The 26,635-nt window shown below is 42.4% G+C and overlaps 2 protein-coding genes and 1 long non-coding RNA gene across 10 annotated transcripts in view; 2 read left to right on the plus strand and 1 right to left on the minus strand.

The window, feature by feature from the left end:
- Window positions 1-17,041, minus strand: part of nwk (FCH and double SH3 domains nervous wreck) — a 107,293-nt gene extending 90,252 nt beyond the window's left edge. Inside the window, exons 1-3 of one of the 2 annotated variants that reach the window (XM_086984665.1) lie at window positions 16,949-17,041; window positions 16,549-16,689; window positions 13,558-13,670 (exon numbers count right to left, since the gene is read on the minus strand). In XM_086984665.1, coding sequence (XP_086840791.1) covers window positions 13,558-13,632 — 75 coding nt within the window. In that variant the 5' untranslated portion in view covers window positions 13,633-13,670; window positions 16,549-16,689; window positions 16,949-17,041. Of the gene's footprint in view, window positions 1-13,557; window positions 13,816-16,548; window positions 16,690-16,948 lie in introns of both variants that reach the window. The other variant, XM_086984667.1, reaches the window with a different exon arrangement.
- LOC147758990 (uncharacterized) lies at window positions 7-3,823 on the plus strand. The gene is made up of 2 exons (XR_015324580.1): window positions 7-3,205; window positions 3,380-3,823. It is a non-coding gene; the product is annotated as an uncharacterized LOC147758990 (long non-coding RNA).
- The window catches only part of larp (La related protein), a 47,448-nt gene continuing 30,347 nt past the window's right edge, over window positions 9,535-26,635 (plus strand). For 2 of the 7 annotated variants that reach the window (XM_086984619.1, XM_086984635.1), the window contains exon 1: window positions 9,535-10,070. The gene's annotated coding sequence lies outside the window, so the exon portion shown is untranslated. Of the gene's footprint in view, window positions 10,095-26,114; window positions 26,311-26,635 lie in introns of those variants that run through there. The other 5 variants (XM_022788446.2, XM_022788447.2, XM_086984625.1 and 2 more) reach the window with 4 other exon arrangements.

A 26,635-nucleotide genomic window follows, 5' to 3' on the forward strand; every position in this document is an offset into this window, starting at 1 on the left:
TATATATATGTGTGGGGGTGTATGTATATGTTTTGATCTTCCTCCTTCTTTTTTTAAACCAGCATCATCATTATCATTGTGATAAATCTGTTAATTTTTGCTATTGCACCGTTAAAACTATATCAGATAAATATATTGACAACAATGGTTATATATGACAACAATACGAGACACTGTTATTAATGGTAGCCCATAGTGACGTAACGAGCTATTTGCTATCATTACCCAAATGCAGAGCTTCTGATAGCCACAGCCATCCAACCGGGGTCTTAACGGGCATTTTTGAGCCAGTTGATGTCACTAGGAGAACGCATTACTTTGAGAGGGAAAAATGGACAAGCATTATTGGCGGCAGTCAACAGTCGAAATAAATTGAAAATCTATATCACCGAATCTCATCAATTTCAGTAGCTCTACCAATAATCCTTTCTGCCTAGCTTAGAGAACATATGGAGACATCACCCAACTCAATAAATCTTCAATACACATTAGCACGCTTGCGGTGCGTATATTTTTATAGGTAAATCAGCACCCATCATTTTTTACACACCTGTGACTTCTTCATGAGTAAATCTCATTTTAATTTTTATCAATTGTTTCAGTTTCGATACCTTTCCGCCTTGCCGTTTGTGCGCTATACTTGATATCATAAACTATTACTGAAACTAGCTTTTTATTATATACTTAGTCTCGGTTTTAGGATGGCTGTGTTATATTGAAGAATGATCTTGATCGAGTCGTCGATTGCTTATGGTCTTACGATGAAGATCATCTAGCAAATTAAAGTTTTCTACTCTTGTTTATCCTTTGCTGCTAGAGGGCATGCAAGTTTGCGAATCGAGATGATCCTTGCCGCGTTCTCTCACACATTCTTGACTCTGCTCTAATGCTGGCTAAGCCGGCTAACTGCCTTTACTACTTTTTTTCTGAACAGCTGCCTCGAGCAGTACACCACTTCCAGCACAAATTAATCCCACACCTTTGGCAAGAATACAATATATATATATATTGGGGAGTTTTGGAGCTAACCGCGGCGGCCGACTGGGTTGCTTTTGCATAGAATTTAGAGTACAACAACTCTTGCGCCTCACCGGATCGATTTGGGCCGTTGAGCACCGGACAGTAGAGGGGGCGTAGAGTTTGAGACGTTAGCTATATAAGCAAAAAATAATGGTTAGGATATGGGAATCGAGTTGAAGGGATACCGGACGAATGTCGTGGTGTTGGCTAGAAGTCAGTCGGTCGTCCCCTATTTTCGAGGGATAGTCGCAATCGATGCAGTAGTGAGAAAAATGCTGAAGCTGAATCAAAAGGGAAAGCTAGCAAATGAATGAAAATTGAAAGAAAAAGATGCGTTCTGAACCGGTCGGCGTATACCGACGACTTCGACATTAACATAAATTGAAAACAGAAAAAATCCAGTTGTTATGATCGAAATATTCGTTTCTCTATTAACGTTCCGTCGAAGACGAACAAACGTGTCCGGAACACACGGATGTGAATGGGAAGCTACGCAAACTGTTTAGCACTTAGACAGAAGGAGCAATTGTTATTAGTTGTAATAAGGCCCTTGAGTAATGAATAGTAACTTGTGGTTAAGAGCGGGGTGAAACTAAGAAAGCTGATAGGTAATAATGAAACTGAAGCCGAAACTTGAAGGTCCCCGTATACCAACGCATATATACATCCATACATACCAAACATATTTACAAACATAATTACATCAACGTTACGAACCTTCCAGTTATAACTGGTTGATTCGAAGACAACAACTGCAGAAAAAAATTCATGCATAATAATATCGCTTACGAGTACTGATCATTATCGCTAACGCTGACAATAACAGAACGGGACTGTTTCGGTATATATATATATATATATATATATATATATATATATATATATATATGAAATGACAAGAAGACAATTCGTTCCACATAGAGTGAGAAATAGAATAGGAGAGATAAAGCGAGAGTTGTAAACGGAGTAAGAAGCTAAGAATGTACGCCTTCACAAATGTGTTATTTTGCCAGCAGCAGTTATATATAAATATATCATAATGGTGTTATTAATTAATAATTAATTTATAAAAAGTAACCATATTATTATAATAATAACAACAACAACAACAACAACACAATTAACAAGAACACGACAGAGCGATGAAATAACAGAGTTCATACTCCAGAGGCAATTCATGTGAAAGAGGTTCACTGAAAAATATTATCTTTTATTTGTTGATTAAAAAAATCTTTTAATAAACATGCGATAGAAACTTGAGCTTGACATATATGGAGTCGTTTTTTCGCGAGAGATTATTTCATTATGTAATTTTTTTTATCCTTTCTGGATCGTTTCATACGAATCTTTTCACTACAAAATTTAAACGTCTTCTATCTTGTTAGCGTTTCGAATCTTGTCAGCGTTATCTCCAAATGGACCAAAATTTCCTAAGTATGATTTTTAAGAAAGTGAAAAACAAAATAGCAGATAAAATTAAACGATGCGTTGTTAATTACTAAAAAGGAAACCTTCATATATTTCAAAATATTATACACTACAATAGCTCCTGTTAGATGAAGTTCTGCGTCAAACGTATTTCAAAATATATATTTGTCCTGTGTGTCCTACACGCAACAATTATCACAAAAAAAAAGTAATCAGATTCTGACCGGTTACATTCTGGGTAGCTACAACGTTAAACGTAGCCGGATATAGGCTTTGGCGATCGCGCCAGTAACGATCATTTCTCGCCCGGTATTAGATTTCGAATTTCCCGCGCATATCTTCAGCAATCTCGATAGAACATGTAGAGAATAGAACACGCGCAAATTAACTAGGCTCTCTGTAGCAGCTTATTGTAGCACTCTAATAAGCCTGAATGATCAGTTAAGAAAACCAAAACTATATGTAGCATAGATTCAAATGGTTTTTAAGCTTAGTTTTGATAAAGAGGAATACAACTACATGAGCAATTCTATGTTCTGTAAATGGTCAACGTTCTTACGACCCATCGTGTGTTTTTCGTCATATATGGATTTTAGAGACAGGTTTGCGGTAGTGTGCATCTGAAAGCCATCTCTAGTACTGCTCGCTGTTATGTGCATTGTCTCAAGATATTATGAGCCTCTTTGACGTTGTGATCGATCGACAAAATGGCCTGATTAATCTGCTCTATTTGTCGTATGCTTACGAGCCGAGATAGGTATGTAACTATAGCATAACTTGAAGAGTTAAATAAATATTTTTCGTTGATAATCTCCTACGTGTATGAAGATTACTATAGCTTAGGCGTGGCGAATTCGAAATTCGCTACTACCTCAGTACGAGAGAAGGAATGACCGCGACCGTAAAAGCTAACGTCTGGTCGTGATTAAAGACTTTTCAACAGGTTATTGTGATTGTTCCTATCGTCAGAATGTAATAACTTGTAAGAGCCGCCTACCTGTTATTCAAATAGGCAGATGTAAAGAGATGTGAGAGTCAACATGAAGAGGAAACTGCAGGAAAATTGTAAAAGCAAGGCGTTTGCGCACTTCTGGTTGCTGTGGACCATGTTTGCTCACCGTTTCGAGCGCAATAAATAAATATCGAGACTTCGGCTCCAAACTATATACACCGACCATACTTTTGAACTTTGAAAAGCAACAGCCTTGATCTAACAAAATATAAACTCGCTTTATCACTCTTCGTGTAGTGTATATCGACGGTGGGTCTTGAGCCATCAGCCCTTGCCTCGTTCTTGTTAATGAACAGAGATATGAATTGGTAAGAAGATACAAATAAATGAAGGTGATGTTTTGCGTTGGGTTATAGCTTGAAATGGATGCTGCTTCTCTCAGTTTTTGTTTGTTGTGACAAGAACGTACTGGTGTACGTCAAAAGTTCCCCATGAGTCGGCTAAATCCAAGATATTAACAATCAGTACCATCCGCAGTTAACACCTGATTTGAGTAAGTAATGGATCACATAGCTTCATCGCCGTACTCAAAGCGTTATAGAAAACGTACACAATATGTAATCTAAACTTGTAAAGTGCCTAGCGTTATTTTAGCTAACGTTTCTTCTTATTTGCTAGATAGCCTTAAAATCATATATCTCAGACTGTTTGGGTTGCGTCGAGTCGGTCGGGATTGGTGTCATCAGGAAGTTGGGATTCGGCAGTAGTACACGAGGTGAAATCATTCGTTTGGGCCTTTGCTAAGCCTCTTAATGGTGTTGATTTAGTTTCAATGAAGGTATACCAAAATCATTTGTTATAATCCATCATCTAAAAACCGCAAAGGTTCTACAAAGATAGAATTATCATGTTATCTGAAAAATGGCACAAGCTCATCAACAAAAATGGTGCGCATTTAGTAAAATTATTTTTAAATACTAGAACTTATTTGAATTTTGACGGTCAATAACTCCTCGAAAAGTCAAAGTTAAACTACACTGTATTTATGATTAATACTGAATGTTAGTCTGAACTTGCAGCTTCTCAATATATAAAAAAAACATGGGTTCTATAACATGCAAAATTTGCATTTCCTTTGCTGTGCCTTTAAAATCACTAAAACATAAGAACGTAAATGCGCATTATTTAACCCAATGACCAATTGAATAAAAAATCTACCGCTAAATGAAGGCTTCTTATTGATCGGATGTAAAATACTTTCCTTCATTCCTGTTGAGTCTTCCGTTCGCTCAAATAATCAATTCCACGGGTTTCAGCATAGTACTGCAAGTATATTGTGAATGCGATACTGCATGACTGTGTTCTTAAAATGCGTTTTAATGCATATATCTGTTTGATGGAGAAAGAAATGGAGAAATTGATTATTATCACTCAATTCTTTCCAAAAAACTTTATATCTGCTGTTGCGTTAGTTAAGTATTGCCTCGTATGGATTGTCCCCAGCACGAAATTCGCTAGTTTCTAGGTAGAAACGCACGAGGTGCGTCGATGGCCAATCTCAAACCTAGATATCACCGCACGTGTTGTCAGGTTTAGTAGACAACTGCGTTACCACTACGTCGTCACGGATATTGAGTAACGTCTGAATGACGTATTCCTTTAAATTGCAAGTTATTCTTTTGGCGGACAACCATAGACATACCATATAAAGTGTTTAAATGTTACTATGTGAAAACTTCACGTCGCACCTTTAGAAAAGGTTTGAACTTTCCAAAAATTTATAAGACACCTTATAACTTCCCTACATGGAAAGAAAGCGGAGCGCGACTACGTAGATACGTTGTTCTAGAGAACTAGTTGGCTAGTGGTCCGTGCGTATACAACTTGACATCATGTTTAATTGTCTAAAAATACTTAAAATAGATCTCCCATAAACATATGGAGCACTTATCGTTTGAATGTAATTTATTATTGTTCAATCTTTATTAGCTGTTATCATGTATATATATATATATAGTGCTCCTTATTTGTACCCTATTAGAAAGTAGCAAACTTCACTAAAACGTTCCTTTTAGCTCTTTCAATCTGAATAATATCGGACAACTTCCGGATCATTTGTAATCGCCTTTGTCGTCGTTCCATTATTGAAGAATGTTTATTGTTGTTCAACTTATATCTCGGTCGGTTGTCGTATTGACATTTACATTTTTTTTTTACATTTACATTTATTGTATACGTGGCAACCGGTTTTTAGTGCTCTTACTATGCATATATATATATATATATATATATATATATATATATACAACGATTTGATGTATAGTTTAATAGCATAAAATTATCGCGTCCTGCCTTATCTATCACATTTATGAGCAAATAATTTTAGATCTAGTTTTCCTGTCCATTCATAAAACTTCTGTAAAGACTGCTGCATAGAACTTTTTACAAGTGTTAAAAGGCCCATATATTAAAACATTTTAATTAGGTACGTTAATCGGCATTGTAGAGTTATATATAATATATGCTTCAGTCAACCCAAAATAATGCCGTGAAAACACTCTGGGGTTGCAGTAGTACTTTTTTTTGGGCCATATAGGGCCATTTGCACAAATTTTAAAAACTCTTTTTTAAAAGGCCAAAGAAGGCCTAGCAGGTTCTGGTACCCAAACTTGACTTCAAGTAGTATATCATCAAAGCATAGAAATTTACTGAACTTGGTAGTTTAATAGGATTGAGTATTCTGTAACCAAATGGTTGTTGCTGGGTCCTCGCCAGCAGACACATTGCGCGGTCGATATCAATCCGTCTTCGTCAACATTTCCGTATACTATATATGAGGCGCCCCAGGGCAGCGCAATCATGATTGAGGTCAGTGGCAACGGTTATTTTTAGAAAAGACCCGTTTTTGTAGCTTCTTTGCGAATGAGTACATAATAGTTAACAGGTAAGTATTTAGGTTTTAACCGCACTACCAGTCTAAATGATCCATGTTGCATTTCGGTCGTTTTTGACCGCAATTTTTTATGGCGCGAAATGTTTAGTGAATAGGCGTCAGTATCGCGCAGATGTACTGAAGAAACCATTTTGTGGATAGAAGCGGGATCCTTCGATTTCGTTACGATAGTTGGATACGTTTCCTTGAAACGTTGTTTTAGAATTTTGCTTTTTGTCGGTGTTCTGTCAAGTTTAAGATGGAGCTCAGCAAGTCCTCAGTGGTTTTTGCAGTTGAGTCTACGTAGCACATTATTTATCATTGTTTCTACGTTGCTCTAAAAATTTAGTTTTGAAGAAAGATAGTATGAGCGTCATTCTTGTTTTTTGCGAAACCTTCAAATTATCATAAGATCTGGTCAGCTGTAGCAAACGTTCGAACCCCTTTGGCAGATACGAACTTCCTAGGCAGTGCAGCACTGTGAGAGCGTAAACAGCATGTTTACGCTCTCACAACGCTCTGGAAGCGGAAGTCAATCTTTTCGGTCCGACCTCATGATGGTGTAGTGGTAATATGCTACTAAACTTACAGCCGTGTTAAGTGGTCCATACTTAAATCTTAGTATAGGCACACTTCTTTCGTACTGAAGGCGAGCCGCCTAAAACAATGATCGACTAAGGCGGTAATGAAGATAAACCTTTATACATTTTAATTAGTTTAGTCCAGGCCCCATTTTAAAGTAAAACACCATAGAATTAATTGGTTTTATGCTCACACGACGCTTTAATACATACAGTGGTTTTGCATTTTCGATAGTTGTGCACGACTTACTGAACGCGTATCTATATCTCTTTACTGATAAATAATGAAATACTCGTAAGAGATTTTCACAGCTTTCCTATTATAATAATTTAATAAGAAAAATCAATTCGCGAAAATGCAGCGGTCAATTATATGCATCGAAAATTTAATTCTCAAAGCACTTTCATATCTAACTAAAGATACAGATGTAAGTTTGCTTACAATGAAAGCTTTTTTGTGAATCAAAATTGCTGGTGAAAATAACACTTTCAGTTTTGCACGGCGTACGAAACCACAAAAAACAATATAAAAAAATTTTAATAAAACTAAAAGACTAACTTAAGTTGGTGGAACTGCTAGTTAACACTTACGCCTAGTTACACTTACGTTAATTCTCAATTAATTTGACATTATAGTTGACAAGTTTAGGAGTTTACTGAATTACTTCAGGTGTATTTGTTAGCTATTCAAGGTTACCCGCGATAACTTGTTACGCGACACAATTCTTTATAATTTTAAGGATGGCTGCTAGAGACCGTACGTTGCTCTTTCTGTTGTTATTCTCTGCAGTATTCTATTTAGACACATGAAGGTAGTTTTCTTATTTTCCACGTGTACGATTATACAGTGCTATGTTAATTCCTAACTAGCTTTTTCTACTGCATCGCTCTCTACCAACAGATGGAGTCAAAATCAGAAATCAGAATTGATCAGTCTCAATGGAACAAATTTTTGTGCGGTAAAATCAATGCGGCAATACCAATGGAAATGTTTGGTCGCACTATAGCTGTCAACGAAGTGATTTTTCGTTTGAATATCCCCTGTATTTCGAGTTCTACATCTGAAATCGCCGTTAGCCATTCCATTAAACATGTTGCTTCTAGCACGAGACGAACTATCTCTGTACCCGGGTTCAAACCTTGATCACAACGTGTTCTGAAGATCAACAGGCAAATACATTACCCACCCAGCCATCACGGGTTTGATTACCCCGGAGGTGCAATGGTTCACAGACAAAAATCTAATCACTGGCATACCCCAGAACTGTCTCGTTTTCGAGTGATTTCGAACTGTAGCTATATTTATCGAAAATATTCACTGTCTAGTTTGAAATAAACATTTTTAAGACAAAGTAAAATTGTATGTCCTTGCCATAAGAAAATGTAAAGGTTTCACACTCTTTAACATCCCTCAAAAAATCAGCTAAGGTGGAAAATGAAAACTACGGCAATATTACAAGTACCATGGTAATAAACAAGCTAAATTAATAAAAAAAATCAAAACTAAACTTTAGATAAACTCGCTACATGTTGATAAAATATGTTAAACGTAGCTTTCTTATTAGAGATAATGCATGAAGTGTATTTTATATTTTGTTTTCAAAGGCGATATAAAGTACAACACACCTAACTTGAAAAACATTTCTCACAAAAGAAAAAGTATGGGAAAATTGTTAAGAAAACGTTTTCTCGATCCAAAATCTAACTCCCATTACGCACCACCGTACGTTGATAAAATATGCTGCGTCACACAGTGAATAGTATCTCGATTCCGTCGGCACTGTCGGTATGAATGAAAATTTAGTTTTGTTAGAAAAACAAAAATGCCGCCGTTCCCTGAGGGCGTTTTTGTTCTAAATATCTTGAGTAGAGATACTGTTTCGTATAGAATGCAGTATGCCATTGAGGGCAGTTATTGTTTGCTGCTAGCATTTCCTGCAAGTAAAAAAACTAGCGAAATATAGTAAACACAAATAAAATCATATCACATGAAAAGAGGTCATTGGAACTCAACTAATCAAGACTAAGCGAGAACCTTAGCGTTCTTGTCTTCGAGAATCTTCTCTTTCTAGCTAATATGCTGTCCGCTCTAAGGACACCCTTAGAACTTATGTAAGAGACTATCGCACAGCCTTGCAGGCGATACGGCGCCGTACCTCGAAACCTCTTGAGATGAGTGCCAAAATTTGAAACGAGCCAGCGGGCTGAGAAAATCTAAAATTTCCTACGATAATTGGTATTTGAGTAAATATGTACTATTTGATTCCTTCCACGTTATCTCTACAAAGAGCTCCATATAAGTTTTACCGCATTCAGAACAGTCACATCATGCGCCATGAGTGTGCATCGGGATTTGAATTGCGCGCGACGAAAATGTTCGTACCACAAGATCGTACCACAGAATATGGAATTCCCTGAGTCAGGTTGTTTTCACTCCTTCGCATCGGTCCGTTCTGCTTGATTTGGCTACCGCATAAGCGCTTCCTCACTAGCTATGATAATTTGATAAGATTTCGAAAAACTATTCAGTTGTGGAACTAATCTTCGATCAAAATCAACTTTGTGGGTCAGTGTGGTACGAACCGTGCGGCCGTTCTTCTGAACCGGTTTAGCTGGGTACCGCAGCCATGTCCTATTATATGTTCACTTGGGCTGACCATGTGTTTTGCTGCGAATGGGAATTGTGAGTGGTGGTGCAAACAATAAGTTCTCGTGGCTGCAGGCTTTGTTGCAAAAAGTGATGTGCCATGTGTGATGGCAGGCGCGCGACGGCGTAGCGCCCATCGTCGAGAGCACGCCAGCAGTTATCGCCGGTGAGTGTGAAATTCATGACGTTCAGCAACCTCGCTCAGGGCCCCGTATCCCGGTCGAGTTATTATTAAGCCTACCAAGTAGCACGAGTAATAGTTGTAGCAGTAGTAGCGGTGCTGTGTTGGGTCTATCTGGTGCGTGTCTGTGTGAGTGGCTGTTTGTCTGCCGTGAGTAAATGTGGATTGTGGCTGCGCACTGTTATATCGAACCCCCGAGAAAAAATCCACGCAAGTGAAATCGTTTGCTGATGCCGAAGCCAACATCGTCGGTTGATTGGCGAAGCTATTTGGGCAGGTCACCGACTCGTAGACTGTCGATTCCTGTCAACCTGGCTGATTTGGATGAGGTGAGATGAGGCTCGACCCGATGGGCAAGTAATCAGGATCAACCCGGTCATATAATTATTGGTATATAGAGTATGCGTATTGTAACAGATCACACAGCCACATGATGATCCTATATATGCACAGACCGAATACCTATCTCTATGCGTCTGGTAAGTGTTGTGGCCTCAACGTGATGCAGCAGCTTTCCAGTTGGTTCGGGGCGCTACAAATGCACACGCGATCACCTTTGTATACAATACGGACATCGCCAGACATCGCAGAAGACAAGTCGGTCTGTATCGATACCATCATAATATGTAAAAGAGTTGCGGTTGTCAGAAAAGACGACGACACACCTAATTCCTCGATGTGGTCCATTCTGCTTCTGGGGTCTCGTGTTCGCTGCCGCATGTGTGCGCACTTTGATCGTTTGGGGTCTTCTCCTCTTACGGGGTACATACATGAAACTCGTCTCGACACTGTTCACGGAGAGGCTACAGACTGCTATTTTGTCGCTTCCATGCATCGGTTGTGTTTGAATAACCATGCTTTTGTTGCAATAACAGCAGCTAGTTTGTGAGCTTCGTGTATTTGCCGCACGTCTCTGTGTGCTGCAACTCTTTTGCAGCTGTCTAGCTAGGCACATGTGTGTTTATTTGTGCCAGTGTGGTAAAACAGCAGACTTGCTGCTCAACTTTCACTAAGTTCTGAAACTAGTTATGAGATACAGATGTATTTTAGCTATTGAACTTCTGTATTTCCCGGCATGCAATTCGCTAATCGAGTCCCACTTGACCTTACATTCACGTCGGAACAGACGTAGTATCATGCTTCTTTGGCATTTGTGGAAGATTCCGATGATATCTAATTGTGTTGAATTGGCGGTCACGTTCGGTTAAAACTGTAATGAAAGACTACACGCAGCGATGCAATTTAAAGCCGCAAAAAGTAGAGAACTAGATTAGTTAAATCGGAATAGTTGACTTTCCTGAAGACGAATGACATACGTTTTGCTGCTTCTCCCTCTTCGCTAGCTCATTATGGAACATTCTCAATCGATGCTTTACCAACTATACTAATTTTTAATTTAGTAGTACCTACGACAGAGATCTCAAGTTAATAATTGGGGGATTACAAGTTTCCCTTTGTCATAACGGGAAAATTGAATAAGCACGGTCAGATTATCTTATAATGCTTAGTGTACCTTTGGAAAGCTATTAATGTTAATACGTGTTCTCCACTGTCAGCATGCCACACGTGTTACCATTGTGACGGGCTCAGGAAAAAAAACGTTGCTATTGACGTTGTTGTCATCGTCATCGTACTGAATTTCCCACCCCAATCCCCTGTATTGTTCCTTCTTTTTCTTTCTGCACAACTCACTGTCTTGATTTCTCTAGTATGTCATCGTTCCTGCTGCGAACCTTTTGTTGGGTTCCCGTTCGAAATCGTTGTCGATGCCGTCGTCTCCTTCTCAGTTAGTGTCTGAGTCCAAGCGACAGCAGCGTGGATATGCTGATTGGCTGGCCGCTCAGTAGTCATGCAGCCAGCTGCGTTGCTGTTTACCTGTTTGGCTGTCTGACTGCGGTCCCTCGGGCAACAACTTACAGGAGGTAACACGAGCGACAACGATGACGACGGTCACGGCGGTGGTGCGCTGCTGCTGAACGTCGTATGGGTTCCTATACGCGTTTGTGCGAATGTTTGACTTGCAGCAGCAGCGGGCTGAGAGGCAGCGATTGCTTGCCTGCAAGCTTGCGAGTCCACTGCTGGCCTGTTTGCCTGCACTATTCTGCTGCTGGCCACTAGCGATGGTAGGACGACGGCTATGGCGACGATGATGAGAAGGTTTTGGTTGCTTACCTGTTTGACTGTTGTTGGCTCGTTTACTCGGCTCAATGGCTGCACTAGCAGCTCGCTTGTTCGCCCGCTGCCTTCTTTGATCACCCGCCCGCTGCCTTCTTTGATCGCCCGCCCGCCTACCTACTTGTTTGCCTACCTGGTTGCGCGTGTTTAAACGTGCCTATTGCTTAGAAAGCTAGCTTGCTATATTTGTCCATACACAGGCGACGAGGACGTGTGTGGTTCTAGGATTTATTGTGATGACGGTTTCTCCTTAACTTTGTGCCATGCCGACGTTGTTAGTACTCATACTCTTGCTGCTGCTGCTACTGCTGCTGTGGCTACTACGGCTCTCGACAATGCAACTTGCTCTTGTCCTATTCAACCCCCAACAATCTCTTAGACAGGGTCGTGTTGCTGAGTGCGTTGTGTTATAGAGCAGAAGCGAACGCTTATGCAGTATCAGAATTATAACGAAATGATGACAGTGTTATCGGCGGCCGCAACAGTAGTGACAGATAATCACGGCGATTCGCAAGCCGTAATTATGGCGCGGTCCTATATGCATATCGTGGGTATTGACTTGATCATCAAGCTCCCTAGGCTTTTGTTAGAACGTTACTAGTAACTGCCAGTCTACTTGTAGCGTTAGTCGTATAGGCGCATTGTAATATAGCTATAGTTCGAGCTATAGTAAAAGCGGACGTACTTTTGCTGCTGCTGCTGCTGCTGCTGTTATAGGAGGAGGAGCAGCAGCAGCTGGTGAAATAGCGTAACGCAGAAACGCACACTGCAGCAGTGGCAAAAAATATCACGACACGACGTTAGTAGCTATGGCTTACATTATCGATGCGACAGCCACCATTGACGAAGCTGCAGCAATAGCAGCAGCCACGTCGACTGAACAACGACACCAATACTAATAATGTCATCAGCTGCGGCTTCAAGTTCGCCGATGTCAATGCCGCAACGCCCCGACTGTGAAGCAGATCATGGCAGCTCTGTCACTGCTGCTGCTGCTGCTGCTGCTGCTATTGTAGTTTGTCTATCTGCCAAAAATTTAATTGTTATAAGCCATTGGTTCGGCAGCTAGCAGCCTGAAAGTATTTGTAATTAGTTTGTAGTAGTTTATTGTTACGATATTGTAATCGTTACGATAAGATTCAAGTGAGGTAGTCGAGTAATTTGCTGCTACGAACTTTATTTACACTAACTCGCAACAGTTATTTACTACGTAGTGCTTCAGTTATTGCTGCGTAAACAACGGTGGCTTCACCACCTCCACTGCCATCATGACCGTCATCATTGTTGTTGTCCGCATGAAGACTGTTGGACTTCACTCCCGTATGAATGAATGAATGAATTTCAGCTGTCGTCTTAAAATACCAATTAGTGTTATCTCGTTAACATAGTAACGGTCAAAGCTCGAGACTTGCGAATACACAAGTCAAATAGAGGCTAACTATATGTTCCCCATGACAACGTAGTGGTGACATGTTTGCCCGCTAAATTTAGGGATGTGGTCTAGCTTTAAAACCGAGGGTGAACACACCTAATTTCGTGGGGGGAGCCAGCAGTCTGGCTGAAGCAATATACGTAAAAATCTGAAAAAAAAGAACAATGCGGTAAAAAAATATACACACAAGCGTAAATAAATGCACTTACCTGGCTGATGTTGAATTTGTACGAGCTGAGTACTGGTAAACGCATTGTCACCCGCTGCCGCATTCTTCCATTCATTGAGGGGTACGGGCATCATTGCTACATCCCTCCGTTCGCTAATCGAAAATCAACAGTTAGAACCATCATTACGGCCCACAATAGGGGAGCAGCAGCAGCAGCAACAAAAACAATCAGCCCCAGACGGAAAGTCCACCTTTTCCCTGCACGTTACTGATTCCAACAACCGGTCTACAGTTGCCTCTGTTGATAATACCGCGGTTGCTGATAATATTTTAGTTACAGGGATTAACTATTTGCTTCTTCGTAGTCTGTAGAATGTTGGTGCCTATGAATTTATACTGTGTCTATATATGTATAGGTGTGTATGTATGTGTCGACTTGCGTATGAATATTGCCGTTGGGTTATTATTATGGTGCCTGTGATGATCATGGTTCGCTTGCTACTGCTTTCGTTGGCCTATTTTTGCCCGTGTGGCGCGGCATCATACGGTGATCACGTGGATGGTACGTATCTATCACTATCATTTAAAGGAATCAGCGAATAAGTTAACGACGAAGCAAGCCAACAAACGGATGACGCGGAAACAAACAACGTACATAACTGTACGGCGACGGAGAAGATCGTCGTACTCGTTCAGTGGCAGGGCGACGCGTACTCTATCGATATCTTTGTTAGGACCGTCTTCGGCGAGACGATATCTATTGGACGCATCGCAAAAGTTGTTATTGCCTTATTATATTATAACTAAATTGTCCTGCCTCTAAACTAGTTGCTACTCACTAATGTGTTTACTTTTTAATCCGATAATTGTGGTTCGCTTATTATTGCATTTAAGGTTCTTATCATTGCTGGATTTAGCACATAATTGCGAATGTAGACTTTAGAATGAACAATGATCAGAAGGCGAACTGTTGGGCGCTAACCGTAGACTAGAATGTCTAAGATTGTTAGTTATTATTATTAGTTAGCTGGTTTTATGCTAACGACTACATGTTCAAGTTCAGCATATGCGGATTTTTTATTCCCATTCCCAAACTTTAGTCGGAGACATTTTAAAGAGCCTGCCGTGGGCTTAGTCTCAAAGCTGACCATTAAGGCAGGAAACCTGCTGTTGTTGTTGTTGTAAAATTGATAACCTAATTTTTAAATTTGACTTTTTTTTATCTTGCGTGCAAAGTTCTGGTAAATTAGACATCAATTTTGATCGAGAAGAGCATTTGAGACTCAAGACAATGACGCTCAGATATCCTTATTGAAACGAGAGACACCCGATGTAGATGCAACGTTTGTTTTATGTTAAATCAGCATTCGATCATTAAAGTCGATTTTGTTTTTTCGTAATGCTTGAAAGCTTTTCTTTCGAATAGGGTACAGTTTGTTTGGTCCAATTTATTTCTGTTTTCGAAAAAATAACGTATACTGAATCTTTGTAAAAACGCTAGTTTTTATCAAAAAAATTACAGGAATTTTTCTTTTCTCATTTACCTTGGCTCATGTTCTACAAGCTGTTTGTTATCGTATGCCTTGCTATATGAAAAGGGAAGGATAAAAGGGCAAGATAATGTTGTTAACATATATATACAGTGTTATTGGTCATCATCAATGGTATAAAAGTGCATCCATCCTGTTTTCTCGCCAATATCTTATATAATGGATTAAATTGTGCAAGCGATTACGCCGTATCGCTGTATATCAGTAGGTTAACAACACGCCATATGGCTCGCATTGTTCGCATGCGACTACCTCGTTGCGGCTACCGTCTTCACTTGTTAGTAGTAGAAGTACGCATTAATCAGAGGTTTTCTAAAAGCAGCGTCAGCACCAACAGCAGAAATACCAATAATATAGGTTTTTCTTGTCGCAAATTTACAACCTAATATTATTATTGCTGAGGTCGTTCCAGCGGCTTCACGTGCTACCCCACTGGGGATAATGATCATGATTATTACCATCAGCTGCGGATGTTGCGGTTTGCGTGGTGAAGTCTAGGTATCTAGTGGCGCATGGATCCTCTGGCTTGTCGTAGTTCGAGTATTTCTTGTTTCTTTTTTGGTTGAACGCTCAGCGCTTGTTGCCGTCGCACTGCAGCCAATACACATTCTACTAGCGCCTTTCTGATCGCAAGCATTGCATTGGTGGCGTGGATGTCGCCACTTCCCTGCCTCTCAGGCTTTCTCTGGTTGCTTGTTTGGTAAAGTATCCGATACAGAGCGTGTAGTAGCAGACTGCCCTCTTGTAGCAGCAACCACAACGACAGGTTGTATAGGCAGACGACAGTAGTCCCATTGCTGTTTGTCGCTTCGCTTGCCGTTGCTGCTGCTGTCAGCGATGTTGGTGTGAATTGGTAGTGTTTACAATCACACCTACGTCTCATGCCTCCCCTTACTCTGTTGTTGGACGTTTCTTTGACCGCATCCTTGTTTCGCTTAATTTTCCTCCAGCAACAGTCGACTGCTATTGTTTGTTGCAGCTGTTTCTTGAAGTTCCGTCGTAGCCGTCGTCGCTGGTGCTGCAGCCTGCTTGCTAGATACACTGACCGTATGAACAAAGTGTCTCTGGTGGGGACGACTGTAGGTAAAGAGCGAGCAACTATGATGAGACGGTGCTACATGACGGCAACCCCACAATTGTCGTAGCGGCGCTGCTATTGTTACTGATACGAGCCATATGGCTGTTGTATTTTGTTCGGTTACAACATTATCGTCATCGTTGTTATCATAAATTGATGAGATGATTATTGTTGACGACTGACTAACGAGACTACAAAGTGCAAGGCGACCAGTACCGGATGTAGGCGGTGCCGCCGAGAGCTAATGGAAACTCGCTTGGAATGGCTGTTATTGCAAACGACGCTGCCGTTGCCGTACTTTCGGTTCCATCTCCCTCCCTCCCTCCCTTCCTCCCCCCCTCTCTCTCTCTTTGTCTAAATCATTTTGATGCTCGTATCGTTTTTTGTGGTAAATCTTACTTACTCTTGCGCAGTCTGTCTGCTTACAGCTGACATGGGTAACAAGATGGTGACACGACAACGGTTATGATCCTGATGACGACCAAGCGATCCTCGAACGGGTCAAGAGTGCTACTGACAATACTGGTACTCTTGCTTTATACATCTGTAAATAATAGAATAAGCCGCAGAGTGGTCACGAAGTTGGCCTGCTGCGCACGACGCTGCCGATGGCTTCGTCCACTAGGTGTACCAGTAGTATAAGGGAAGATTCGAAGATTTAGTAGATAGAGGGAGCCAACTGTCTATTTAAGAAATAAACTCAAGAGACTAATAGGCAGACAGACATAACATGCTGATGAACAGACCACCACACAGACTGACAGAAAGGCAAACGTATGCAGAAAAACGAAAAGGTAACTCACGCCATGACTGATACCTAGTCGAGCGTACTGCTGTTCGGCGTGGTCTGACGGCGACCAACCATTGTGGAGTCAACATATATAGATCAGTAAGGCCCACCGCTGTTGCAACCGGAGCAAAAGCCATTGATTTTATCTTATCTGTCTATGACAACGGTGACGATAATGATAACGATGATGATTGTGATTCTACTGCTGGTTGATCGGTGTAGACTCTATTGCAGTTTTCGCTATTGCTGCGGCCATAATGCAAGTATAGTTGCTGAAACAACGGAGTACCACAACGCCGTCAATGGCGACCACGGGATAGAACCTTTACTGCTCGATGGGTTGATAGTTTTATAATGTATATATTATTATAAAGTATTATCATTGGTACAGCGGTCGCACGGGGTGAAGGAACCACTCGTTTCAAGAGCAGTCCGCAAAACTACATCACAGATGCGTATATCAAGCCAGTTGTGCGACAGTCCCGACTTCGCGAGCCGGATGTTACCTGTTACACAGATGGCAACAACATCAAGATCGTCATTATTAGTGAAAGGAGTAGTTGTGATATAACATCCCAAAAGTAGCAGGAACGCGCAGCTCTTGGCCGCCCATGTTGGATGTTTTGTTTTCGAGGGTAATAATAGCAGTAGAAAGGAGATGGGGGTAATAGACAAGCAGTGAGGGGTATTGCTACTCTACACCAGTGCAGTCTGATGAATTGATGGTGAGGTAGCTGTTGATGATTCAGTCATCATTCGTACAAAACGGCAATAGCACTAGAACGGTAAAAGAAGACAGGTTCTTGCAATGTACGTAACCAAGTTTTCCATACAATTGACCAGAAGAAGCATGGCCCGTCAACACGTCTGCGGTCGCTGAGTGCGCAGTGCATACGACCGGTGTTCTAATTGGGCACTCGTGTAACCTCATTAACACTATGGCAGAGATATTCGTCCTAGAATATCAGACAATCAAGAACAGCAGTAAGCAAGTGTGTAATCTGAGAGCTCACGTTTCACACACAAACTCTCATCTACTGATTCACGCCAGTTTGTTCTGGTAACAGTTTGAGGTACAAAATATATTGAAACTGGTTTCGTGCAGCCAGGCCTAATATTTCGTAAAATACACGATAAAAGACGTAGGTTTTCGAAAGCGATTGTTTAGGAGGCTTCCCGGTTTCTGAAACACACGAAAAGCACCCAACTTGTGCATAACATATCTGTTTTTATAAACCAGTCTCAATTTATTACCCATAATAATGCGCCTTGCAACCTTGAAAGGCGACTAAATGCAGCAAGTGTCTGTAGTGTTCACTTTTTGCGACAAGCAGCCCCGTTTTACCCCGTTTCAAAAACAGCAAAAAGGAAAAACAATATGTAAGTGCAGGCAGCAACAAATGGTGAACGCAAATATTGAATGGGGTGCCCGATTTGCTACCTTGTATCGCTTCGTTAGCGTCAGCGGCAACAGTCTGTGCGCTTTAACTCCAGCTGGCTGTTGTTGGCGGGAAAACTAGAACGAAGGAATTGCAATGCTGTTGCTGCTGCCGCCGTTGTTGCCGCGGCACTTCCGGTAACTACTGCTGCTTCAGTCGGGTATTTCGGATCAGCGAGGGGCATTCTTCTAGCTTGGACCGTCGAAGACTGCAATGCTTGTGCCTGCCATTGCGGTCGCTGCTACCAGCACCAATCTGGTTGTGTTAACGAAAGAAACAACGTGAGAGCAGCGACGGCGGTTACAGCAGTAGATGGACAGACTACCACGAAGCGATGAGTGTCTGTTTATGACGAGTGCTGCGGCGCGCGTACGCTTGTATACCTGTTTCATTCTTTTGGCCGAAGTTTGATGTCGGAAAACTTTAGACGTCCGACAAAGTCCCATCTCGTATAGCCTGATCGACTCGATGCAAAGGTAGATCCCGAAAGCAAGTTTCCTTGACTATAATGGCGGGATGCTCAGCACCGGACAAGCGGAATAACTGTTCGGAACAGGAATGACCGTCCGTTTCTTTTTATTTCGATTTTACTCTAGTCGATCCAGCCGTCTGGTCCGTTTGTTCGCTCGTCTCCTGATCGTGGCCCCTATTTTGGCAATTAACTAAAGACCAACTCTCCGTACGAAGCGGCAGGCGCCACGAGGGCCAACGCTTCACTACTGCCGTTGTTCCTGCAACTGCATTTCTGGCCTTGCTTCTTAGTTCTACTGTTGTTTGCCCTGTGTGTAGAAACGATAGTTGCTGTGGTTACTGGGATATCTGGCTGTGGGGACGTTGGAGTCGATTGTTTCTCGCATGGCGCAGCGATGTTTGACTGTGCGCCGCGCTATTGCCTACGGTTTCACGTCACCATGAAATTCAGCGCCATCACCATCGTCTTCATCGTCATTACCATTTGATTTATTATGAACATATTGTGTACGCTTCTGCTGTAGCATACAGCATCTGTAACCACAAAACGTAAATGAATGAAGGAAAAACGAGTCGTTTTAGTTTCCATTGCTATAGAACGTAGATTCCAAGGGCAGCGACCCTTTACCTGCCCGTACCTTATTAGTTCTGTCGTCCTTGAGGCAGTCGGCGTCGTGTAGTTGTTCAGTCTCGTAACGGTGTTGCATTTAATTGAGTTCAGTCCTTCCAGAGTTTATTAGCCTCTGGTCGTAGTTCGATGGCTTATGATGATGCCGTCGGTGTTGAGGGTTAGGCTTATTTCGGCTTCATGCACAACGACACAAAGCATTAAGTTATATGTGTTGTTTTATTGAAACGATTACCCCTTTCGTTTCCTTAAACCAGATCGACTGCAGCGCATAGGTTACACCAGTATATATAAATCCATATATCCTGCCAGCCCCAACAGCAGCGCCAGCAGGTACTTTTACTCCTAGACGCGGGCCATGGCAGCAAGCAGTGCTATCATCGATAATCTCTTACTTTCGTAGCCCTGCGAGCAATTGGGCCAGTGCCGCCGCGTACGTCACCGATAGCAACACCGATAGAAGCAGAAGCAAATGCATCAGAAGCTGTACGGCTGGCGGTTTCAGCAGCCACGGCGATTTGTCGGTGGACAGACGTGCTTGTAATAGCGTCGGGGATAGCAACAGAAGGCCAGCAAGTTAACCAACGGACCAACCGTGCAAGCAAGCAAATGATAGAAAAATGCGGCCATCCAGCGATGAGACGAAGTTAGATGACGAAGGGGGAGGCATTTCTGGTTACTGTCCAAAAGATCGCTGTTACTCTTCTTAACCTGATTGATTATTGAATACTACCAATGCTCTTTGACAACTTCGCCGACACCTTTAAACTGTTTTATGGCAGAATCAAGAGTTAATAGTACATGGCCGATAATTTGCTACATTGACGTCTGGTAATCAATTATCCTAAAATAGGATCAGCAGCCTGTTTACCTTGTAGTGTATACCAACCAAAAAAATCGTAGCGACAGTATTAAAATGTTACATAATATAGGAAATAGCTCTCGTATGACCACCATACACTAGTCAATATCAGATATTACAGTAAATCGTGTTACATCTTTTTCTTTCGTAAATTTGGTCGTTAGTTCCACTCGCTATTAGTGGCGTCGATACAGATGGCCTATTAATGTGATCAGCAATTATCACAAATCAGCGTTGTTGTTGTTACATTCGATCATCTTCTTTATATTTTGCCCCTTATTGTTGCTTTTACACACACAAACACATATGGGCTATATGTGCGTTTTTCCTCACGGCTGGTTTCTATGTCGTTTTCTATACTTGGCGGTGAATTTCAGAAGAGCCCGTTTATTTGCCCGCCCAACCGAAAGACAGACAATGCGTGTTTTGCCTCCAACATGGCGATTCGATATTTCTATCATGTGTTCCACGCCTGTTTACGCTGGCTATTCCATATCGCTTAGTTCTTGTTGCATTTCAAGCCTGTCGGCCTCCGGTGCGGGTCCGCCGAAGCACCTCCATCACAAGCAACTTGGCTGCTACAGTCGCTTGCGGGCATAATGTCTTCAGGGGCAATGCTGCTACTGATAGATAAATACTAAATGCATTGGCTGACACACACTGAATAGGCAAACAAACAGATAGGGGTGCAGACACAACTGCTAACGTCGCCGTTGCTGCTATTGCAATTTGGAGAGAGTGATAGAGAGAGCCGCTTGACGACCATGCATGGCCTCAACCTAATGTGAGTAATCGTACAAGTAGCATCGTGTTGGTTCTGGCTATTTTTCTCGGCTGTGGCTGGGAATGTTGGCGGAGCTACTATTATTTTATTCTGTTACTCTGTTTTACTCGGTGATGACGAAAACCAACGGTCCGCCAGTGCGAGCTGTTAGAACAGACTGTCTTCTGCCACCACCGCTGTTACTGATACCAATACCGACTAGTGCAGCTGAATCTGTTAAAATGCGGTAGTGAGTTACTGTTAATGGCGCTTCTCCGCACCCGGGCTTCATACAGTGTAATCATTAATAGCAAACACGCAACAAATATTCGTCACCGCTACTGGGCGAAGCTGTCTGCCGAACATCCATCCATATACCTAGCCGTAATAGTAGCATTTGTTGTTGCCAATCTGTTGTCTTTTTCGTCTTTGTTGCTATTGCAGCTGTTAATATTGTTGTTTCCTGCTCGATATGAGGACCAGTAGAGGTGTCTAAGCCTTATGCTTTCGTTGGCCATTCCGCTGCTTGCAGTAGAGACAGTCTGCGTTCTAATCTTACTATTAGTGCCCGTGCAATATGTTTCGTTTCTACATTGACCAGTGGTTGTTAGCTTCAACATATCGCAAACAGAATGTGTACTGCATTACCAATTTGTCATTGCTAATGTAATACACCCGTGCATATTGATGGTGGATTTGTCGCCCATTTTTATCCATATGTTATTTTACTGTTTCACTTCCCAGCTTGTTGTTGTGGTCATTACTGTCGTTGTTGGAAGAAGGTTCAAATCCAGCAGTACTCTGAATTAATACGGCGGCAAGAATAACGGCAGCCGAATAAGCGGCTCGGCCGTCGACGTATTGGTGCCTAATGCTGGCCTGTTTATCGCTTCCGCTTGGTTACTTTTCTTCTGGCAGCCATGTAATCCGGCTTTTGTTGCCGCTGTGGTCCTATCTAAGCCAAGCTAACGGGGCCGTCTTCAACGGCGCTGGCTCATGCTATCGCTCACCAACGCCCGCCGACACACACCCACTCACTTGTTTTCTGCTAATTGCCTGCTGTGCATCTGTAGAAACAATTTGCTTTTTGTTGGTGCCAGTTTTCGGTCGGTACTGGAGTGCCCTTCTGACGTCTTTCGTGCCATATCTTTGCTTAGCGGAAGACAGCAACAGTGCGGCAACCGAAACGTAGGCACAAACCGTTTCTACTTTTATGCAGACGCCTCGAGTGTGTGTCTGTGTGTGTGTGTGCATGTGTGTGTGTGTGTGTGTGTGTGGTGTGTGTGTGTGTGTGTGTGTGTGTGTGTGTGTGTGTGTGTGTGTGTGTGTGTGTGTGTGTGTGTGTGTGTGTGTGTGTGTGTGTGTGTGTGTGTGTGTGTGTGTGTGTGTGTGTGTGTGTGTGTGTGTGTGTGTGTGTGTGTGTGTGTGTGTGTGTGTGTGTGTGTGTGTGTGTGTGTGTGTGTGTGTGTGTGTGTGTGTGTGTGTGTGTGTGTGTGTGTGTGTGTGTGTGTGTGTGTGTGTGTGTGTGTGTGTGTGTGTGTGTGTGTGTGTGTGTGTGTGTGTGTGTGTGTGTGTGTGTGTGTGTGTGTGTGTGTGTGTGTGTGTGTGTGTGTGTGTGTGTGTGTGTGTGTGTGTGGAAGAGCGCATTTGTTGTACGTATTGTTTTCAGTTTTGCTGCTGATAGCGGTTACCTTTGCTGGTTACTGTTGTTGTATTACTAGTAACCTTATTACGAAGGTATCGCTTATCAATTTATGGGAGCAGTAGTCTATTCAACCTACAGGGTAACTAGACGAATACGGCTTTGGGTGGGCTTCCTTATGGTGGTGTCATGCAAGCACTTACACCATATAGGCCGTGTGCGGATTACACTGCCCAAATGTTTCTTACGTCAAGCGACCTACAATGATGAAAAGGTTGCATGCACAAATTTAAAACTATGACAATTCTATTGAACACATATCTACAAACAATATAATGGTAAAAGTTGATAGAATTACTAGCAGGTAATATGAAATTTTTATTCATTATTAGTCTGACGTTTGCTGCGCACAAACATTGTTCACCTTTGTGAGCCATGTTAGTGTTTGCCAAACGAACAAAGTAAACACTATGCATAGCAAATATCCGTTCAAAAGTTCGATTCATCGATGATATAACACATCTTTTAAATTTAATAGGTGACGCCAGAGGACAATGACTACTACGACAGTGATGATGGTGACGATGGTAATGATGATGAATGCCGATGAGACGGTGATAATGAGAGCGGGTTTGCAAAGCGGCCAGTATGAAAGTTTCTTCGAAATTCGAGGTCGCGTGACCCCTGGCATTATTAGTGTTGTTACAGAAAGCTTGTTCTCTCTCTTTTTCTTGCTCTCGCAATCAGGCCTGCGAAGCTGTTGTCCAACAATAAACTTGCTTAAAAATTCTACTTGGCTTTTCAAACAGATTTGATGCAGAAGGCGCACCGCTGTTTTCTGTTCCGATTATTATGGATCCTCTCGATTGATGATGGCTGCATAGGTACAGTTATTCGAAATCTCTTGTTTCGTTGAGTGTCATCATCGCCATTAGCTTCATCATCGCTATCAGCTTCATCATCATGTAGTGTGCGGACGTGCGTGTCGATGGTTCTCATCGTGCCTTGTTACCTAGCGTGCTTTTGTGGATTCAGATAAATGTAGACGTCTTGTTCTCTTACGTTGTCGGCAGAGTACGACAATGAGGAATATAATATTGGTCAAAGAACAGTAACTGATGAGAAAGAATTAATAATCGGTAATTAAAGCTGTACAGTATTTCTGTGGTAAATAATAGGGCGTTCGAGGTGTGCGTCCGTATGATGAGACATGAGCAAATGAAAAAGAGCGAAAGATCAGGTCAAGTGTCAGAAATCGGAGACCTAAATGTTGCCAATTTACATTATTAAAACGATTCTGTGCCTGTCTTCTGGGGTTTAATAATCCGCTGGACGTAGCTTGAGGTTCTTGAGCGCTATTAGCAAGTATCATACCTTTAATATATGTTTTCCCTATTGTGTTTTGCAAAAAGTTAGCACAAACGATTTCGATAGGCAGGACCTCACTGCGGTAACAATCTGGATTATCGGCTTTTGTCTGTAACATCTAGAATCCAAATAATTTTTTGATATTGGAAATAATTTCGATTAGTTTAAATAAAAATGTGTTAAAGATACAGCCAAGAAAGTTATTTAGTAATTACAGTTATCACGTATGTCATATCTTCTAGCAGGTATAGCTAATTTCCAAGTCATTGCGAGATGAGATTTATCTGGCGTCATAACTTCTGTTGACAAAAATGAAACAACAGTAATGGCAAAACATTTTTTTTCTTACTTCTGGATTTAATACGATGCAGGCCTTGTACACGAGCCTTGCACCTAATGCTGCATCCATCGCTTACTGTATTACAAGCAGATCTTTTAGGTCAGCTGTCCGCTCTGTTACCTGCTATTTTCCCGTAATAGTACCGCTAGTTGTGATAGCAATAGCACTCATAGCTGCAGCGGTTAGAATTAGTATCCGCCTCCAGAATGTGCGTGGTCCGCACACCATGCGAAGAGCTGTCAGAAACTCTAACAGCACTCGTTCTACAACCAGTGACTGCTGTTAACGCCATAGCTCGGTGGCCTCTGATCTTCTCCCATTGTCTCCTGTTTCGTCGATTAGTGAGCAGAAACTGGGATCGCTATGGTGGGAAGGACAAGCGATCTGGTTTCCTCTCTTCATGAGTACCAGTCTCGAGTGGCATACGCTAAAGTTGTGCGGTTCTGTTCTGGCCCTCAGCTAACCTGCACGGTCTTGTCCTTTGTATTGACCGCCACTTTATACTGTTCATATGTCCCGAAGCTCTGTATCTGCGCGTCGTCGTCACTGTGCTTGCCAACAATATAGCGGCAACCGACCGAGTATTTTACTTGCGTGTGCTGTTCGGGTTTTCTCTAGCTCCCGACAATTTCGGTCATTGCTACTGGTACTTCTACCATTTACTTCACTAGTATGTGCAAGCCTGTTTGCCTCTGTGGTGGCTGGCTAGTAACAGACTAGTGGCCTCCCTGTGACATCCAGACCTAAAATGGGCTTTTTTTTCCTTGTCGAGGAGGAAGATGGCACCAACATCAGCCCCGCTGACGGGCGCTACGCTTTTAAACACACGAATACGAAGCAGCAGAAGCAGTACCGATGCCAGTAGCAATCTGCGAGAGTTCTTTTTATTCTAACTGGCTAAAGTCGCCGAGCCGCCAAGTGCCGTACCACTAGATTTTATTGGACGTTGTGCTTGCCAGCTGTGCGGCTACGCGAGCCTGCTGGTCTTCGGGTGCTATTACTGCTTCTTTTTTCCTCTCGTTTTCAACCCTATTGCGGAGACTTCGTCATTTTTCTCAAAGTTGCGCTTTGCTATATTATTACTCAGCATTGACAACTTACGATACGACGACAGCCAGCACCGTTCTTTCGCTTGGTCCTTGCCACCGCTTGACTCTATGGCCAGCCGTTATGTGCTGCTGTTGTTCGTTGTGCAATGAATGCCCTGCGTTGCTGGGCGTTTTGCTTGCTTCGTCACTCGTTGCTATCGCTGCCGGCTCCCTAGCGTGCGACGCACGCCTGTTTGCTTGTTGCTTTCTGCCATACTTTGGCTCTCCGCATGAAACAGCAAGCTAAACAGACTCTGTCAGAGAAGAGACTATCGATGCGCTGGTTGCATGCATGTGACCCGCTATGATCTCTGCGCTCAAAGAGTGATACTGACATCGAATGGAGAGTAGCGGGGTCGTGTGCTTGGCGTATGTCTGGGATCTCTTAGCTATTCGGTACTTTCAACCTCATGGCCCGGCCTATGTATCGACGAGGGTGAGTTAACACCAATACAACGAGCATCATCGTCACCATAATCGTCGGCCGAGAGAGGAACAGAAAGTGAAAAAGTAGGCGAGTAGTAGTTGCGCGGGTCGCTTCGAACTGCTGTGTCTTTCGTTGTGAGAAGAGACTAGTAACAGCAGCATCGGCACGGATTTGCACTTCTAGCTGTGGAGGCAGCGGCAGGGACAATTTGCCTCAAGGGGCCGACAATGCCAATGGCTGTTTCTATTGCTAGCGTAGCTATGCCGCTGTGGATCCTACTGACCTCCAGCAGAAACAGATGGCTACGCATGTGCTGTTACAACTGCAGTTTGTTCTCTCTACCCGATGTGAGTCAGTATTACGTAACCGGCATCAGTATTGATGTTTTTATCGAGTGGCAACTGCCGTGCTGCGTTATTCAGCCCTCTTAATAGAGAACGGCAGTAGCTGATGGTCGCGTCGACGGTGGCGGATGGTGATGTGGGTTCTCGCGCAACATACTGAAAGCTCCGGAGGAAAGGACCTGCCTGGAGGAGGCGATTATCTGTAAAGGATACTACGACCTCCTTGCTCGCCGATGGCTGCCGTTGTTGTTGATTATGCTACTTACGTGTAAAGCTTCATTGTTACCTACTGGGGTTTCCCATTGGTCGCTGCAACAGTTACACACAT

This window comes from Varroa destructor, unplaced genomic scaffold (assembly GCF_002443255.2).
Source record: "Varroa destructor unplaced genomic scaffold, Vdes_3.0 BEIS01000001.1, whole genome shotgun sequence".
Lineage (NCBI taxonomy): Eukaryota > Metazoa > Arthropoda > Arachnida > Mesostigmata > Varroidae > Varroa > Varroa destructor.